This window comes from Sarcophilus harrisii, chromosome 1 (assembly GCF_902635505.1).
Source record: "Sarcophilus harrisii chromosome 1, mSarHar1.11, whole genome shotgun sequence".
In the NCBI taxonomy this organism is placed as follows: domain Eukaryota; kingdom Metazoa; phylum Chordata; class Mammalia; order Dasyuromorphia; family Dasyuridae; genus Sarcophilus; species Sarcophilus harrisii.
Window position 1 is genome coordinate 7,875,471 of NC_045426.1, and position 17,549 is coordinate 7,893,019.

A 17,549-nucleotide genomic window follows, 5' to 3' on the forward strand; every position below is an offset into this window, starting at 1 on the left:
TCTAAATAAAATAACAAGTTTACCTGGCAGAGCTAAACACCTGCATTCAGAATCAATTGAATTCATGGTCCAAGTTTAAAGTAAGAAAAATTAGTTTTGTGCTGTTCTGGTGAAAGATACGAGAGAAGTTCTGTAAGTGAAATGCACTTTTTAAAGCTGTTTAGTCTAGGTCTGGAGAGACTGAGAACAGATGTTCTCTGAGCTCTTTGTTAGTGAGACACAGTCTGAATAAAAAAATCTCTGGAATTACTCAATTCTTTCATCCAAAGAACCTTTACAATACAGTTCATGTTTGAGGTGGGAATACCCTGACACAATTGTTGTTCCCCTGTGAGAAGGAAGGGGCTGGTTGGCAAGTGAGAGCAGGGATTCTTGGACCACTTTATTAAAAATCCTAAATGCTTTCAGTAAGAGAAAAATGCAGTAGAATAGAATGCCATATTTGGAGTCAGAAAGACATGGGTTGGAATTCTGACACATGCTTCCTAGTTATTTGACCCTGGACAGGTTATTTAATTTTTCTCAGCCTCAGTTTCTTCATCTGTAAAATATGAGATTATAAAAGCAGCTATCTCATAGGATATTACATATTTTCAGAGTATTTTTCAAATATTAAGGCACTCTATAAATGTCAGAAATAATTACTGTTGTCATAATTTCATTATTATTTACAGAAAAAAACAAAGGCAAAGATGGGAGAAGAAAACTATTGCCAATTTATGTTACCATTTTTTTGTTGTTATTCAGTTGTATATCTGACTCTTCATACACAATTTGGGGTTTCTTGGCAGAGACTTGAGTTGTTTGTCTTTTTTTTTCTCCTATTCATTTTTCAGGTGAGGAAACTGAGGTAAACAGTGTGAAGTAATTCAGCCAGGGTCACACCGATGGTTTAAGTGTCTGAGGCCAGATTTGAACACATGAAGATGAGATTTCTTGATTCCAATCCCAGCACTCTATCCTTTTCAGCACTTTGCATCTAGGTTTTGGTAAAAATGTTGAACAGCACAGGAAGAAAAAGAAATCCATGGGGCACTCTCCTGGGGATATGTTCCACACTGACTTATGATCTATTCATTCAACCACTTCCAAGTATACCCAGAAGCCTTATCATCTTGCCTACATCTCTCAGTTCTCCTTATGAGAATGAAATGTTTTAATGCTCAAAATGATAAAATCTAGATATTTCTCATATTCAGCACTTTCCGTTCTACCACAGTAGTGATGCTTTCAAAAATGGAAATAAAGTCAGTCTATGATTATGCAATCTTGATGCAAAGTATTTCTTAAAAATGGAATGAGTTTTGGGAAATAACAATCTTAGTTTGCATTTATATGGTGCCTTAAAATTTGCAAAGGATTTCTTAATATCTTATTGGAACCTCACGACTCTGAGAGATTGCACTATTATCATCTCCATTTTATAGGTAAGGAAATGGAGGCAGGCAGAAGCTGAATGGTTTGCCCAAGTTCATGCAACTAGTAAGTGATTGTATTTGATCAGATCTTCCTGCCTCCAAGAACAGTGGCTTTGTTGCTTGTTTTCTACTGTCCCATCTACAGGACTTCAGCAGATCTTTCTCGGGAAGAACAAAGCAGGATAGGATCACGAGGGGGCCGAGGTTGAGGGGCTGACGGTGGTCGTAGGATTTCTTTTGTTTGTCGGCGCTCCACTTCTACAGGGACCAAAAAAGGTGGCAGAGTTTGCAAGCTTCAGGCAAGGACGCGCCACGTCTTTCTCCAGCTCATCTCAGAGAAAAGGGAAGGGAAGGACCCTGGGACGCTAGAAATTTACCTGACGTGGTTCTTCATGGATGAAGAGGGCCCTGAGGTGAAAAGCCTGAGCAGGGAAGGGAAACAGTGGTTTCCTCAGGGCCACGGAGGTAGCGAGTGAGTCAGATTTGGGCTGGGGGGAGGAGGCTCCCTAGCTCCAGGCCCGGCCCTGTGGGAGGCCAGTCTCTGTGGGAGGTCCCGCTCCCAGTCACAGGCACGGCCCGATGAACATTTTGGTGGGTGTGGTAGAAATGACCGTTATCGGAGGAGTTGGAGTAGCAGGTCCCCGAGGTCACGCGCACCTCGGAGCTTTTAGGATGCTGTCGGATCGCTGAGCTCCCTTCGGGCTTGAGTAACTCTGACCAGTGCTCCCGCCTCGGGCCGGCAGCTCCCCGGCCACGGGTTTCCCGCTACCTCAGACATTCCCGCTTGTCCCTGAACGCGCGCCCCCTCCCCCCTCCCCCCTCCCCTCCCCCCCCCTCCCGTATGTATGTGAGACGGTTTTCTGGAGAAGGGGCAGGAACAAAAAGGAGGGCGTCTCTGTCCTCAGGCCTGTTCCTCCGTCTCTCTGGGGAGTCAGTGACAAAATCAGCACAGTTCGGGCCGGCCCGAACACCCCTGGGGGCCCAGGAAGATTTCAGGTCGGAGGCGGGCGGTAAAAGCGGTTTCTTTCCTGGTCCAGCTTTCCTCCCCGGGAACCAGGGCCCAGCGCAGGGCTCCATGCACTCCGTCAGCAGCTGGACAGCTCCCCAGGCCGGCGGAGCGGCGCCGAACTCCATTTCCCAGCAGGCGCCGGGCGCCGGTTCCGCGGCACGGGTCACTTCCGGGGCGGCCACGTGATATTGCCGGCAGCACCATGGCGGAAGCCGAGGAGAAGGTGGGTGCTGAGGCAGCGGAGGAGGGGCCGCGGTCGGCGGGAGGCCTGGTTCGGGGGTCCGCGCTGGGTGGGGGACACCGAGGCTGCCGGAAAACTCACGCCTGTTTGTCGGACGCTGTCCCCGACTTAGTATAACGCCCTTGGGGGGACGGGCGCTACCTGGCGCTGAAGAGCGGGGGGTGCGCCAGGCGGGGGGCGTGGCCGGCGCGGAGGCCGGAGAGGGGCCGGGGAGGGGCGGGCTCTGGGGTCCTGGGAAGGTCTCCGCGTGGGGGCGCGGGGTCCGAACGGGGGTCTGTGGGGGGGAGGGGTGTCCGGGCACAGAAGGGCGCACGGCGCGGCGGGCCCTGGGAGCCGGGATGCTCTGGGTTCGCATTCTGCCTCCGCTCAGGCCCCCGCGAGCCTCGGTTTCTTCCTCTAAAATACGTCATTGGGGTTGGCTGGCCAATGAGCGCGCTTTGCCCGCCCGCGAGGACGTGCCCGATCAGCTGCGGCGGTGATACTTTGTATCCGCGCTGTCTTTCCCTCAGTTACTCTGTATCCGCCTTGCTTCCCGCGGTGTCTTTCCCTCAGTTACTCTGTATCCGCCTTGCTTCCCGCCCGCCCTCCCTGGCGTTGCCCCCCGCTGGCGGAGCGGAAGCTTCCCGAGGGCAGGAGGCGGCGGCCGGCCCGAGGCCGTATTCCCTGCTTCTCTCCGGTGTCTGTCAAAAGCGCCCTGGGCCTCGGCCTCTCCTTACTGCCGGCCATGCCCCATGCCCCCTCTGGCCTCGGGCCAGGCTCAGCCCCCGGGCTGCCCCCGCAGGAGGGGCCTCCCCAGCGGGAGAGAGGCCCCCTCCCCGGGCGCCCTTGGATCGCGCGCTCGTTTACAAGTGGGAGCCTCGAGTGCGGACCCCCGCGCCAAGAACTGATTTCCCTTTTATCCTTCCCGGACACAAGTTTCTTGCCCCTACGCGAAGCTGCCGAATTTCATATTATTTTCAGACATGGCAATTGGGGCAAGAGCTTGAAATGTACGAGGTCAGTGTGAGAAAATGCTGCCAAATGCATGGACAGTCACAGCAATAAAAAGGGTGACTTCACTCCAGTTTTGTGGTGGTTCACTCATTTTCCCATCCATTTGGTTGGAGTTTTCTGTTAAAGGAGTTTGCCTTTTCCTCTCATGAGGATGGCTCAGGGCCACCGGGCTAGGAAGTAGCTGTGGCTAGATTTAAACTCAAGTCTTCCCGCCGCCGCTGAGCCACCCAGCCCCCTCCTTCTCTTTGGAGCCATCTTCATTTCTGTAGGTGATAGTTCTTGACTCAGGAATACATTGTCTGCCTAAAGTTGATGAGGAGAATTTAAAGGCCTAATAAATGGGGACTGAGGGGAAGCATGAGCATTTATTGAGTACTTGCCCTGTGTCTGAACATCCGATTTCTCATTTGCTCCTGAAAGGCCGCTTTGTTCTTCCCTGTTTGTCAGTAAAAATTGTCACTTTTAGGTTAAAGGCCTTGGGCTTTGGCGGCTTGAAAGCTCGTGAGAAGGGAGCTTGGCTATGCTCTCTTGAGACTAGGTGACTCCCGAAGCTCCTTGGAACCCTCCCCCACTCACTGATTCATAATCTCCCCACCTTTTCTTGTGACTCATGCTGCAAGATGAGATGGGACAAGGAAGATCCTTTAGGCAAGTTCTGTAAGGTCTCTGGGCCTCAGTTTTCTTTTTGGAAACTGAAGGGGCTGAACTGGATGGCCTCTGTTGTTCTTTCTATCTCTAGTTGTCCCCCTAAGAAAAGACATGGGTATAGATGAGGTAATGGGAAGAAGCTGAGATCCATGGAGGGCTGTCTGACTCTGAGAGGACGCCCTTATCCCATGGGCCCTGGCTTCTGCAGTTCTACCTGCCGCTGTGCTAATATACCCGGTAGACATGTTGGGTCAGCCTTCTCGCCCCCAGGTTGTCGATATCTCCAAGATAAACCCCAAATTTCTCAATCTAGTATTTAACTTTTTATCCCCCTACCTTTTTAGACTTCCTCTCACTCTTCTCTCCTAAGTGGTAAACTCCTCAAGGTCAGGGCAGCTGCTCACTGATTGATTTGTCTGTGTGCCCCCTCCACTTCACAGAGTGTCCAGGGCGTTATATGGTCTTCCCTGGGTGAAGTGAAATGGAGGAGGAGCTCACTGGAGCCACCTTGGGAAGATGGGAAGAGGGCATGCTGGGTATGGGCTGTTAGATAGGGCAAGGGGAGGAGGCTGTTTGTGCCATCGGCTGTCAGGACACTGCTGGCCGAGAAGACTGGAAAGCTGTTTCTCAGGACTAGTATTTCTCGGGATATTGATGCCGATTCCCGCAGTGACGATTGAATACCGCTTCTGTACCTTTTACTTGTCAAAAAAAGATTAAATGATGTTCTCTGTAGCTTGTGTTTGTATTTTATTTTATTCTAAATCTTTGCAGTTAGTCGTTGCATTTGTTTCCAGTTAAGCACTAATTCAAGAGCCAGAGTCTGGGCTGAGTACAGATTTGATTTCATTTGATTTTCACAAAACAAACTGAGGTTAAGGGTCACAGCCAGATAAGTGTCCCAGTCAGCATTTGAACTCATGTCTTTCTGGTTCCAGCCCCATTGTACTCCATTGTGGCTCCTCCAGGTTCCTTGGATTAGGCTTAGGGAGAAACAGCCCCAGTTCATGGTCTAATGGTGTGACTTCAAAGTAGGCTCTCTGAAATCAGGCATCCTGATGGGATACCTTAAGTGAGTGTTCCTAAATTGAACATGATCAGGATGCTGAACCGGAAAGTCCTTTAGGAGCAGACTCTTCTGCACCCTGGGTGGGGCTGGGCCTGGTCTCACCGCTGCCGTTTAAATCTGAACCTGATTTCAATGTTTGCGCTACTAAAAATTGCCAGAGCAGATGGTGCCGGCCTTGGAAGGCCGTTTCATGGACAGCACCAGTCTTGAGTATTGAACTTCCGGGAACTGGAGTCTGCTCCTTTATGCTTTATTTTTCCTGATTTGTGAGATAACAATAAATTTAATTTGACCAATGTTAACCAGCCCCTTCATGTGCAAGGAAGGCAGGCCTGTGCTGGGCACGTAGGTCGGGAGCTAGCCAGCACACATACACAACCACATCTGCAGAAGTCATTTGTGATTGAGAGGCTGGGGATGGATACAGAACTCCCTGTCACGGGAGAGTGGGGTGCCCAGGTGCGTGGGATGGTTGCCTCCATTATTGGATGGTTTCCTGGGGTGGGATGTCAAGGAGGAGGGGGCCAATCCAGGAGTGGGAGGCTGGGTAAGCAGATGCTCAGGGCTGAGGGAGAGCATTCCTTGAGCAGCCATTGTATAACCCAGTATCTACACTGTACTGAGTGCTGGAGATACAACGATAGTAGCAGCGATGGTGGTTTGCAAGGCCCTTTGTGTAGGCCCTCATAGCCCTGGTAGGTAGATGTTATCTCTATTTTTGGATGAGGAAACTGAGGTTCATTGAGATTAAGCAACATCCCCAGGCTCACAGCCCCAATATCTGAGTCAGAATTCAAATCCAGGTCCTTTTCTTTCCCAGTAGAGTCCAGGACTCCACCTTGCTGCCTGAGGCAAACAATAAAGCAGCCCTTGGCCTCTAGGAACCTATAGTCAACTAGGTGTCAGGTAGGGGAAGAGGGGAAACTATGGACCTGTAGAAAATTACCTAGTAGACACCAAAAATTCCCAGGGAGAAGGTCCTGAGAGGAAGGAGCAAGATGGGCTTCCTGGGGGAGAGGGGCTTTTCATGTGAATTGCAAAGGAAGCTCAGAAGCCTAGAGGGCCAAAGCTGTGGAAGTGAAGAGGGAGGGCACTCCTGGTGGAAGGGACAGCCACAGCTGGGCCAGAAGGAAAAGGCTCTTTGGGGAGAGGTCAGTGTGGAGCTGAATAAGAGGCAGGTGACGATACCATCCCAGCAGGGGGAGGCCAGAGTTTGTTGTGAACAGCTTTGGAAGCTAACAGAGTTGTTATAGGACTTTGAGCTCTCTGGGGGGAGAGGTGATGTGGCCACACCTGGCAACTGTGTGGAGGATGATAGGAAGTTGAAGGATTGGGGAGTGTAGGGCTAGATTGGGCAGGAGGTTGGGGGCGGGGGAAGGCGAAGTGTTGTCAGGTGACTGAACAAAGAAGAAAAGGGCAGATGAGCCAGTTTTTGTGGGGAGAGTTGATGATGGGCCCTCATCTTCACGGCCCCTTTGGCCTAGGCATCATCCCAGAATCCTCACCTTCTCTCACTCCCTTATCCAGGCTGCTGCCAAAACCTGCTATTTCTGCTTTGGTAATAACATCTCTAGGGATTTTTTTGGGGGGAGGTTGCGCACAGTAGGGTGCTTAACAAATGCTTATTGATTGGGTTGTTTTCTTATAGTATTGAGATTATTGGAAACAAACAGTTCCAGCTCATCTGATGTTGACCTCTGAACCCAAGTAGATTATATAAAACAGGACTTGTTTTATTCCTCCCCGAATTTCTTGGTATTAAAAATCCCCTAGAATCGGCTTGGACCATCTGACTTTGCTTCTTGGGTTTGTGGTCTTTGGGGATGCTTTCTGACAGAGACTTCTGGTTTTAGCTGTCACAAGTGCTCCGTATCGCCAGCCGTTCAACTCCTCACTTTGGCTTTCAACTTCATTGTGATGGCTTCTGGGAAATTCTGGGCAATGGGCATTTAGAGGAAAGGCATTTGGGCATCTTTACCACCTGCCAACACTGAATATCCAGCTAAGACTGAATATCAAAACAAATCTCTCTTTAACTTGAATATTCTAGGATATTTTGAAAAATTGCCAGGCTGCAAAACTCTCTTGAAAGAAGAGGAGTTTTTGATGTTGCCGTATATTCATCCCTCTCAACATCCTGCACCAGCATCCCTAATACTGGGGGCTGAAATTTCCCTTCAATGCTGGATGGACCCTCAAGTATATTGAATATAGACAGATTTTGGACATTTCTGTACTCGATGTACTTGAGGGTCCCTCCAGTGAATGGAAAGGAAAAGGAAAAAATGAGAAATAAGACGATTTTCCCTAACAGGAGAAGGATCTATTTGAAACCAGCCTCTAAAATTATGTAATTGGAAAGAGATTCTCTTCAGAAATGGGTGCAGAGGAAGACAGTCCGCTCTCTTCTCCTGTGGAGTTATGGACATGAGGATACTGTGCCTGGATATAAAGGCCACAATGGCCCCAAACTTTTACAAAGTCCCCCCGGTGGGATGCGGACTGAAATTCAAGAGTCCTTGGAAGGAAGGCCAGAAGAAAAGTCTCTTGGCTCTTGGGCAGGCATCTGGCTTCTGTGCAGCTGGCATTCCTGGCCCAGGTATGCAGCCTTTCACTGAAGACTTCTGGTTGGGGGGAGGGGGGTGAAAGGGTGACTGCACCTCCTGGAACAGCCCAGAATTGTTAAGAAGTTTGTCCCCCCTAGGCCAAGCATGAAGAGTGTCCCCAGTACAAGTCTTTAGTCTGTGATAATCTCCATCCTCTCCTCACCACCCAGCCCCGAGCATGGTTGTTTAGGTTCATCATCCCCAGCCCCTTTGGCCTCGGTACTGATTTCCTGCGAGTCTGCCTCTGCTTCTCATTGTCCTGGGAATGAGACACCGGAATTGAACCCAGTTTGATCGGACCAGGGTAGAGTATTGAGGATTGCCACTCAGCAGCAGGCATTGATTAAGGCCTTGTGTGGACATTATATTAAGTGCTAGAGTTACATATAAAAGCAGAAAGAGCCAGTCTGTGCCCTAAAGTGGCTTCCATTCTAAGAGGGGAAGACTATTGAAAAAAAGGGAGTGAAAGTTGATGGGGGAGATAAGGGAATCATATAGAGGGCATAGCTGGGCAGTAGCCCTGAGAGTTGGGCATATCCAGGAAAGGTACAGTATATGCCTGACCCATTCTTCTCAAAGGGGAAACCCCAGAGGTACAAGAGAAACCCCGGAGGTAGGAGGGAAATCCTGAAGGTCCAAGGGAAGCAGTAGCTATGAAGGATAGAATGGGGGAGGGAAGGAGGGTGATGTTCCAGGGGAAGGAAGCCGCCTTCCCCACCCTCCCGCTTCACATTGGGAAGGTTAGGGGAGGATGCTGTTTAGGAACCCAGAGTGGGCAGTTGTGGATGACCTATGAATGAAATCACAGTCCATTGGTAAATCTGAGGAAAGTCACATTAAGATGACCTAATAGCAGAAAACTCATTGCTAAATTCCTAGAATTGGCAAGGACCCCAGACTCTCATTTTTGACTTGGAGATTTTGTGAAGTTCAAGCCTGCGTGTGAAACCCCAAGCAATTTTCTTATATTTTTCCCTATATCAATGACCACTGCTGGCCTTTCTCAAAGATCTACTCCCCCAAAAGAGAGGATAAAACAGGAAAGGAAAGGATAAAACGCTTGAAGATTCACTACCTTATCTTCTTCTTGTTCTTGGGAATTTTAGGCACCTTGATGACAAGAATTATGAAAATAATAAGATGATAAAGGCAATACTCAGCATTTACATTGTGTAATATTTGCAAAACAATTTACAAATATCTCATTTTAGCCTTACTGCTACCCTGGGAGCTCAGGGCTCTTATTATTCCTGTTTTGCAGATAAGGAAACCGAGGCAGACAGTAGTTAATTAAGTGACTCTGACTGGACTTGGAGGTACTCCTGAGCCGGGGCTGCACACTACCCACTGTGCACCTGACTGTGTCTGGCTGTGCTCTTGGCTAGACTGATTGCCAGCCGTAAGCTTGGGTGATTTTTGCAGGCCTATGGCCTGTGCTTTATTTGACTCTTTCTCTCTGGTCCCCAAAGGTTCCTTAATGTAAATGATTCCCCCCCCCCCCCCCCGGTTGCTTTTTTCCTTCTTATTCCACTTAATGAACATTCAGTCTTGAATGCAGAAAAGTGCGCCTTAGTGTACCGTCCAAGTCCCGCCATTATTTGCGGCTGCCTCTTTTGTTCCCTCTGGGTTTCTGTCCAGGGCCTTGTAAAATGCTTACTTTCACTGTCAGCATATTAGTGGGGCCCTTTTATTGCTATTGATAACTATAAGTACATTAAGTAAATCTTCATTTTGCTGACCTCTTTGAGGACGCCCGGCATCAGCAGATTCTCCCTTTCAGTGGACAGGTGAGAGATTAGCAGGCAGGAGTAAAGTCAATTTTTTCCCTTTTTTCTTTTTTTTTCCCCCGGGACAGCAAGATTCATTGTCTAAAAGCAGAAAAAAGTGTGCTTTGAGGCAGAGTTTGTCCAAAGGTTGATAGTTAGGAAAACAGATGGAAATCAGATGACTGCTTTGTGAAGTGTTTAATAGGGAACCGATGGATGGGGGATTGTCTTGAAAATTGGCTAAGCAAGAGAGGCCTTTCTTGCCCCAGTCATACTAATGGCACTGTGGCGGCTTGCTGCAGGAGGAGCCTGATAGAGAGGGCCCCAGCCTCTTACAGGGAGGGAGACTGACGGGTGAGAGGACTTGGGAAGATTGATGGCCCATAAATGGGGAGGGAAAGTTCCCAAATCCCACTTGGATGGTGCTTCTGGGGGAATGCTGACTGTGGTGGCTAGTGTTCCCCTCACTCAAAGGGCTTGGATTCACTGAAGGATATGGACAAGGTAGGGGTGACATCCTGCTTTTCCAGGTTGTTGAGTCTTAAGTCTTCTTAGCCTCCCATCAGTGGGTACTTAAAAAATCAACAAACAGAAAGGAAGCAGGGCAAGGATTTCTTAATTTTTCAAAAATTTTTCTTTTGATTGTTCAGACATTAATTTTTACTGTTATGTTCTAGTTTGCATCATCTCCATTTCTGAAGCATCTCTTTTCCCCAGTGGGCTATCCCATGTGACAGAGGAGAAAAAAAGAAAGCAATTGAACCAAACCGTCCCACACCATTATCTTAATCTGATCGTATAGGCAACGTTCCTAGGTGGATGCCTTTTTTCTTTTCTTTATTTTTTTTTTATTGAGGCAGTTGGGGTTAAGTGCCTAGAGTCCCACAGCCAGGAAGTGTTAAGTGCCTGAGGTCAGATTTGAACTCAGGTCCTCCTGACTTCAGGGCTGCTGCTGTATCCGCTGCACCACCCGGCTGCCTTGTAGATGCATTATCTTAACTCTTTTCTTGGGCCAAGTTACTAACTTTTTTTTTCTCCTTGTGATTTTTTTTCAGGAAATATCTGTGGAAGAATCTACAGATGAGTCTGAGGTAAGTGTGAGACCAGAAATGCTGTGTTCCAACTCCAGGTCCCGCCCACCCTTTCCCTGACAGGCAGCAGGTAGGAAGCCTTGCCTCTTGTTTCCTTCCTTGGCTCTGCCTTAGTTCTGGCCATCAAGGAGGCAGGCCTGTCATTCAGGGAAGAAGCCTTGAACGAGCCCTCCCTGTACCTTGGCGCTCGATAAGCTCTCTGGTTTCCAAGAAAGACCGAACCCCTCCTGCCCCGGAGAGCTCACCTTCCAAGGTGATGTGGCATGTGGAAAACTAGATGCACACCACGTATGGGCAGTAGGTGGAAGGGAATCTCAGGGAGAATCAGGGTAGGCTGCGTCAGACATCTCCTGCAGGAGGTGGGCTTTCTGCTGAGTATTGGAGGAAACCAGGGCAATCAAGAGGTAGCAAAGGCAAGGAGAGGGAATATGTGTGCCAGGCCCGAGAGAGGAGCTGTGGCAGGGGAAGGAAAAGAGGCTTTCTTATTTAAAACACATACCCTGGCATCCTTAGACACATATATGAGCACACACACACACACACACACACACACACATCCCACCTGACTTAATTTGTGAGCACAAAATGAGAAACAAAGCGATAATTTTATGCCACTCTTAGCATTAGGCCAATTCTGTTTTTTTAAGGTGGTATTTTCTTTACTTTTTTGTGTGTTTTTTTACTCAAGCTATTACTTGACCTTTATAATTTTCTTGCATCACTTTCATTTCTTTTCCTAATTTTTCCTGTTCTATTCATCACTTTAACTCTTCTAGGAATTCTTGTGGGCTTTGAGTTCAATTAACATTTTTCTTTAAGACTTTGCTTGTAGCTGTCTTCACATTGTTTTCTTTTGAGTTCATGCTTTGCGGTACACTGTTGCTATAGTAACATTTTTGGTCCAACTTCTTTTTTTGTTGTTTGCTCATTTTTGCAATCTGTTTTTTTAGTTTGAACTCTATGTTAAAGTTGGATTCTGCTGGAAGTGGCGAGGTACTGTCCCAAGCTTCAGACTTTTGCATGCTGTAATTTTCAGAGCTGGTTCTGGAATTCTGCAAGTTTTAGTGCTTTTGAGGTGCTATAATCCAGGGAGAGGAACGGTCACTGCTCTTCTAGTTTGCACTCTGGAAGTGCTCCTTTTTCCCTGAAGCTGCAAGTGCCAGTGTTCTTCTTGACCCTGGAACTGTGGCTCAGAATTGGTTATGAGCACTGGCATTCAGCTCCAGCTGTGCCCAGTGCCAGCAAAGAGTCATCTGTAATCTCTTTCTGACCATTTGTGTGACCCCCTTACTGTTTCTGGGCTGAGAGCTCCCCAAGCTGCTGCTGCTGCCACAGCCTGGAGCTCCTGCCTCGCTTCAGGCCTGTGCCCACCCTGAGGTTACAGAACCCTCCTGCAGACTTCCCAGGTTGTCTCGGGCTGGAAGAATGTTTCCCCCTGACCTTTGGTTGGCTCTATGAAGCATTATTTTAAAGTTGTTCAAGGGGCAACATTGGAAAAGATCAACTGGGCCAGGGCCATAGTTTGACATGCTGACTTTGTCCTTCAGTGAATCTGTTTTTAAGAAAGAATCTCATTCGCTTTTCCCATGACGCAGCAGATATGTGAATTAACTCAAGTTCTCTGGTTCCTTTTGATGAGGTAATGCCTGTATTCCCATAAGTGATAATGTAAATGGTCACCCAAACAGTAAACATTTATTAAGCACCTGCTGTGTGCCTGGCACTCTGCAGGTGCCAGAGATACCAAGACAAAGAATGGACCAACCCCTGCTCTTGAGAGGGAGGGAAAGGAAGCAGGAGACCACATGTAAGTACGATCAGGACAGATGCCAAGAGAATAAATACAAACTAATACAAGGTACCTTGGGGACATTATGGGGACTAGTGAAAACTTCTGTCACAAGGTGGGACTCCAGCTCCAGGAAGAGAGGATTGTGTTAAGGGAGGAGGACCGGGGGATGGCCAGAGCAAAGGTGTGGTAGCAGGAGATGGCCTGTTACTGGTGAGGAGCAGAGAGAAGGCCGCTTTGGTCAGAGAGCCTGTCGTAGTCACACTTTTTACCCTGCAGCTTTAAGAGCCTCTTTCCTTCTAGGCTAGGCTGGTGCGTAAGCAAAGCAGAGTCCCTTGCATAACTTTTTTTATTATTTAGGAGTCTTACTAAAGACTGGATCCCTTGATGTGGTCTGGTGGGGATCCTGAAGCCTGGAAGTCCATGCCAGGGAAACACAGGCTCCAGCAGGTTTAAATAAGGGCCTGACGACGGGCTGTGGGTGTCATGTGACAGTCCTCGTGGCCAAGTGCTAGAGCCTCCTCCCTGGTTTGGTAGCAGGTGATTGATGTTCTTGGACACAGAAAATCTAAAAAAAAAAAAAAAAAGCCTTTCCACTAAACTGTCCCCCTGACCCCGCACTGACAAAGTCACAGATCTTCACAGCTTGTGCTGAAGTTTGAGTCTGAGCTGGGCACCCATTAATTGGTCTCTCAATTTTATAGATGGACAAATAATTGACAGCGACTCATTCAGCGCCCCAGGGTGAGGATCTCAGCTTGTCAGTACTATTAAGCAGAGATAAACAAAATGTGAAAATGCGGCATTTAATGTGACAGCCCCCAGATGGCCTATTAAATTTAAGGTGGATAATGTAATTACAATAATTGCATGCGTTTTCTCGAGCAGTCAGGAGAAAGTGGCATTCCTGGGCCTGTCCACACTTCTCTGTGGGACTCGGTCCTGGCCGTTCTTTCTAGTTAGGGTGGGTGCAGTATAGACTCGGCTGCCTCCGTGGCCTCGATAAAGCTTCGGGAACTGTGGTGGTGACGCCCTTTCCCCAAGGGTCCTCAGATTGGTATCTTAAGGTGGGTAACATCGGGCATCCGAGTGCTCTCAGGAGTGACTAGCGGGGTTTTCTGAACCTTCTCATCCTCTTCCTCATTGAGATTTTGGCCAGTGATACTCGCTCAGGCTTTTCTTCTTGAGGGAACCAGTAAATATTTCACTCTAAATTAACAAACCATATCTTAGGCAGCATACATCAGTTTTATTACTTGATCCTCTAGATAAGGGATTCCTCTCTCCATTTTATAGATGAGGAGACTGAGGCTTATTACATTACCTTCCCAACATTTCACATCAGTCTGATGTGTGATGGAGTCTCATTCGGCCCTAGACCCTCCGACTCTAGGTGCTTCTCCTTGCCCTTTAGCTTTCCTGTGAAGATTTTCCCTTTTTCTCCCTCATGGCACCTGCTTTAATTCAGTGGGCACGTTTTTCCAGTCCTGTGGTATCCAGGCACTTGGGCCGATGGGCCGTTTTCATCTTCAGTGATGCAGAAAACCTGGCGAAACGGCCTTCCCCGCCTTTTTGTCCAACTTGCTTTCAGGGCCGAGCCCGGGAGTGGAAGCACAAATAAATTTCTTCAAGCCCAGCCGTAAAAAGTCGAGCCGGCAGCTTAGTCACTTGGGTCCACGGCCCTGCATCCACAACGTTTATTACGGTTTCACAATTTTAAGAAGTTCAGAAAGATACTTCCTTTTGTGGGTGTTGTTGTTAAGCCATTTCTCCTTGAACTTTCTCATCTCCCTTTTATGCTGAGTCAATGGTGTAATATTTTATCAGTACAAACAAGTTGTAAATCAGTTTTGCCTTCACCAGAGAAGAGCCCGAGCCTCTGGCAATCTCATCACCCCTATAAAGAGTGCGGTACCACCATGAGGAGCAGGCTCCCTGGAGCCCCCGTTGTTTGGAGAACCAGCCCAGCCCCAAGGCTCATGGTTCCACATTTGTCAAGGGTTTAACATGGAGGGTTCTTCATTTGACAGGGTAGGAGGAGGATGTTTTTATCTTGGCTTTGGACACCAAACTGCCCATTGACGCTTGATTGAATAATGTTCCCATGATGCCTTGAGTGTTAACTTTGCTGGTCTAGCACTCTGTTCGATGTAATGCATCATGGGAGGTGCAGTGATTTGATTTTCTAGCTCTCTGGTGTAGCTTCCTCACTCATAAGAAGTCTGTAGAGTTGTGCTGCTAGGTAGCACAATGGACGGAGCACAGGCCCTGCAGTTAGTTCTGGGCAAGTCACTTAAACCCTGATTGCCTTTAAAAAAAAAAAAAGGAGAGAAGTTTTTAGGGTTACAGAGTAGTGGAAATGGCTTCAGGGGCCCTGGGTTTGAACTCAACCTCACTACTTGGTGGCAAGCCCTATAGCCTAGCGCCCATTTTCTTCCACTGCAGTATGAGTGCATTTGACTACAGGATGGCTCCTGCCCCTTCTGATTTTGTCACCTGACTTCTTTCTGCACAGAGAACCCAGAATTCCAGAGTTGGAAGGGACCTCAGTGATCCTGTCGCTTTCCCAACCTATATTAGCAAAGCATCCCCACGACGCCGGCCTGGGCACTTGGCCGTGCCACCTTAGCTTAGACTTCCTGGGAAGGATGTAATGTTCTCTTCTCTAAAGTATAATCTTCTCTGGGAGCAGGTTTCTTGGGGGCGCTTCTGGAGGCGCCTTAGTTTAAGTTCAATGTAATAACCCCAAGTGCAGCCAGGAGTTAAAGTCCAGTCCTTTATTGTCTCTTTCAAAATAGCCCGGTTAGCTTTCTTAGAGGCCTATCTCTCTCATTGGTTCCAAGAGTTCCTGTTGCTAGTCTTTTGCCTCTTCCAGCTTCAGCCTCTCTTCTTCTGAATGTCTCCAACCAGCACAAAGGTGAAAGTTGGAATGAATCTGACTCCTCCTCCAAGAGTGGGATTGTGGGCTTCTGACTTGTCAATCTCCTGAACTGAATCCTGACTTCTGAATCTCCCAAAAGTCCCAAGTTGGCTTGTGGGAGCTCCTTATATATGATCTCTTAAAGGTATGAATTCTAAAGATGTGAGAGGTGTGAACTCTAATGTGTGAACTCTCCCAAAGGTGTGAACTCCAAAGGTGTGAACCAAGTACACAAGCATTGTTTCTATCAATTCCAGTGACCTAGCACCTTATTTCAACTTCTGGCCCATAACAGAAGGGAGCCACGTGGCAGTAGCAAAATGCAATTTTACATTGGTGTTAGCGTTTGCTGCCAGGTCTAGCCTGTCCCTGCTTGTCTGTGCTCTGTGAGAGCCAAGGCCTTCCTTGTTTTGGGATTGTGAGGATGCCCGGTACTAAAAAAGGCCTTCACTTCAGGTTTGGAGTTATAACTGAGAGAGACACTCTTCTCAATCCAGTTTTATTCTGGGCCCAATTTCTTTTCTCTTTGTAATACACAATCAGGCACACACACACACTCAAACAAGTTTATAGGTTTTCCTCAGCCTCTGTCACAGTGTGGACTATGGACTTTTTTTTTTTTTTTAATTTGTTTTTTTTTTCCCCTGTGTGGGATGTTTTCTGTGTACTATTTTACATGAGTTTTTTTTTAAAAAGTGTGTTTTCTACTCTTTGCAGATCTTTTCTACCTTTCATCTGTTTCCTGTCATATAATTTCCATACTTGAACCACCCTGGGGTTTTGCTTTGTTTGATCTCTTGCCAAACTTTATTTGGATTTCCTCCAGTGCTTCTCTCTGCTTTATGAGTTGATATTGCTCATCACCTCCCATCATCCTTTCTCATAAGATTTTACAAATGAGTTTATAAGTGGTCTTGTTCCTGGCTGCCATATCTCTACTTGACAAGTAGGTCACGTTTCCTGACCGAGGGATTTTTTAGACTCTTTTGCTCCCATCAATATGGCAGCTATTTGAGGGCAGTTAAATTTTTATGGGATTGCATTCATTGTTGTGCGTGTCCTTCCTTCCAGATCCATTTTCAATAGCTTTTTTCTTAATAGGGTTGGAGTTGTTTTAATTGTAGAGCATTTTTCTCCCTAATTTTTCTTCTTCTAGCTTTGTACTTGCGATAGATTGGTATAGGGGCTAGAATGAGTTTTGACTTGAGGTGCACAAGACTCCATCTCCAGCACTCAATAGCTATGTGTCTCTGATCCTGTTTTGTCACATTCCAAGCCTTAGGTTCCTCTGTACTAATTGGTCCCTAAGGAACCCCCTACTCTTTATCTATTGGTTTAAAACCAGTTTTTAGTTTGGCCTTAATTGGTCACCTTACTGTACATTGGTAGTTGATTTAGTAATATTCCACCAAAGTATGAATAGTTTTTCATCTTTTAAACCATAATCATCCTAATTTTTTTTTGAGGGCGGTGATGTTTGGTTTTTTACCTGTCTGCCTCAGTTTCCTCAACTGTAAAATGATGATAATAATAACACTTAGCTCAGTACTTGGTATACAGTAGGTGCTCAATAAATGCTTGCTCTCTTGCCTTTTTCCTTTCAGTATGTTTGGCATATTCCCATCCTTTTTTCAAAGAAAATATTCATGTTCTGTAGGTGTGAAACTTCTCTGTAGTTTACAACTCTTGGCCCTTTCCCATTCCTTCTCCTGGATCTGTGGTCCCCATTTTCCCTTGCCCTTTTCTGTTCACATCTTTACATGGAAGTCAGTTGGCCTTCAAGTACATGGGGATGTAGCTTGGAGTATCGGGGTGAATTCTTCCTGTCATTTCTGTGTTTCCTCTTGCTCTGCAGTGCATGGTGGACCACAAGCTGCATGGTGGTTACACAGAGCCCATGAGCGCTGTGGCGTGAGATGAGCAGATCGCTCTGCAGTGATGTTTCCCGAGGTCTCTGGATGTGAGATAAAGCCAAGTCCCCCACCACCTTTGCCTCTCT

At 47.4% G+C, this 17,549-nt stretch overlaps 1 protein-coding gene across 1 annotated transcript in view; it reads left to right on the plus strand.

The window, feature by feature from the left end:
* The first annotated feature begins 2,287 nt into the window (after nt 1-2,287).
* The window catches only part of VPS41 (VPS41 subunit of HOPS complex), a 153,439-nt gene continuing 138,177 nt past the window's right edge, over nt 2,288-17,549 (plus strand). Inside the window, exons 1-2 of the mRNA XM_031951910.1 lie at nt 2,288-2,650; nt 10,806-10,841. Coding sequence (XP_031807770.1) covers nt 2,630-2,650; nt 10,806-10,841 — 57 coding nt within the window. The 5' untranslated portion in view covers nt 2,288-2,629. The remainder of the gene's footprint in view (nt 2,651-10,805; nt 10,842-17,549) is intronic.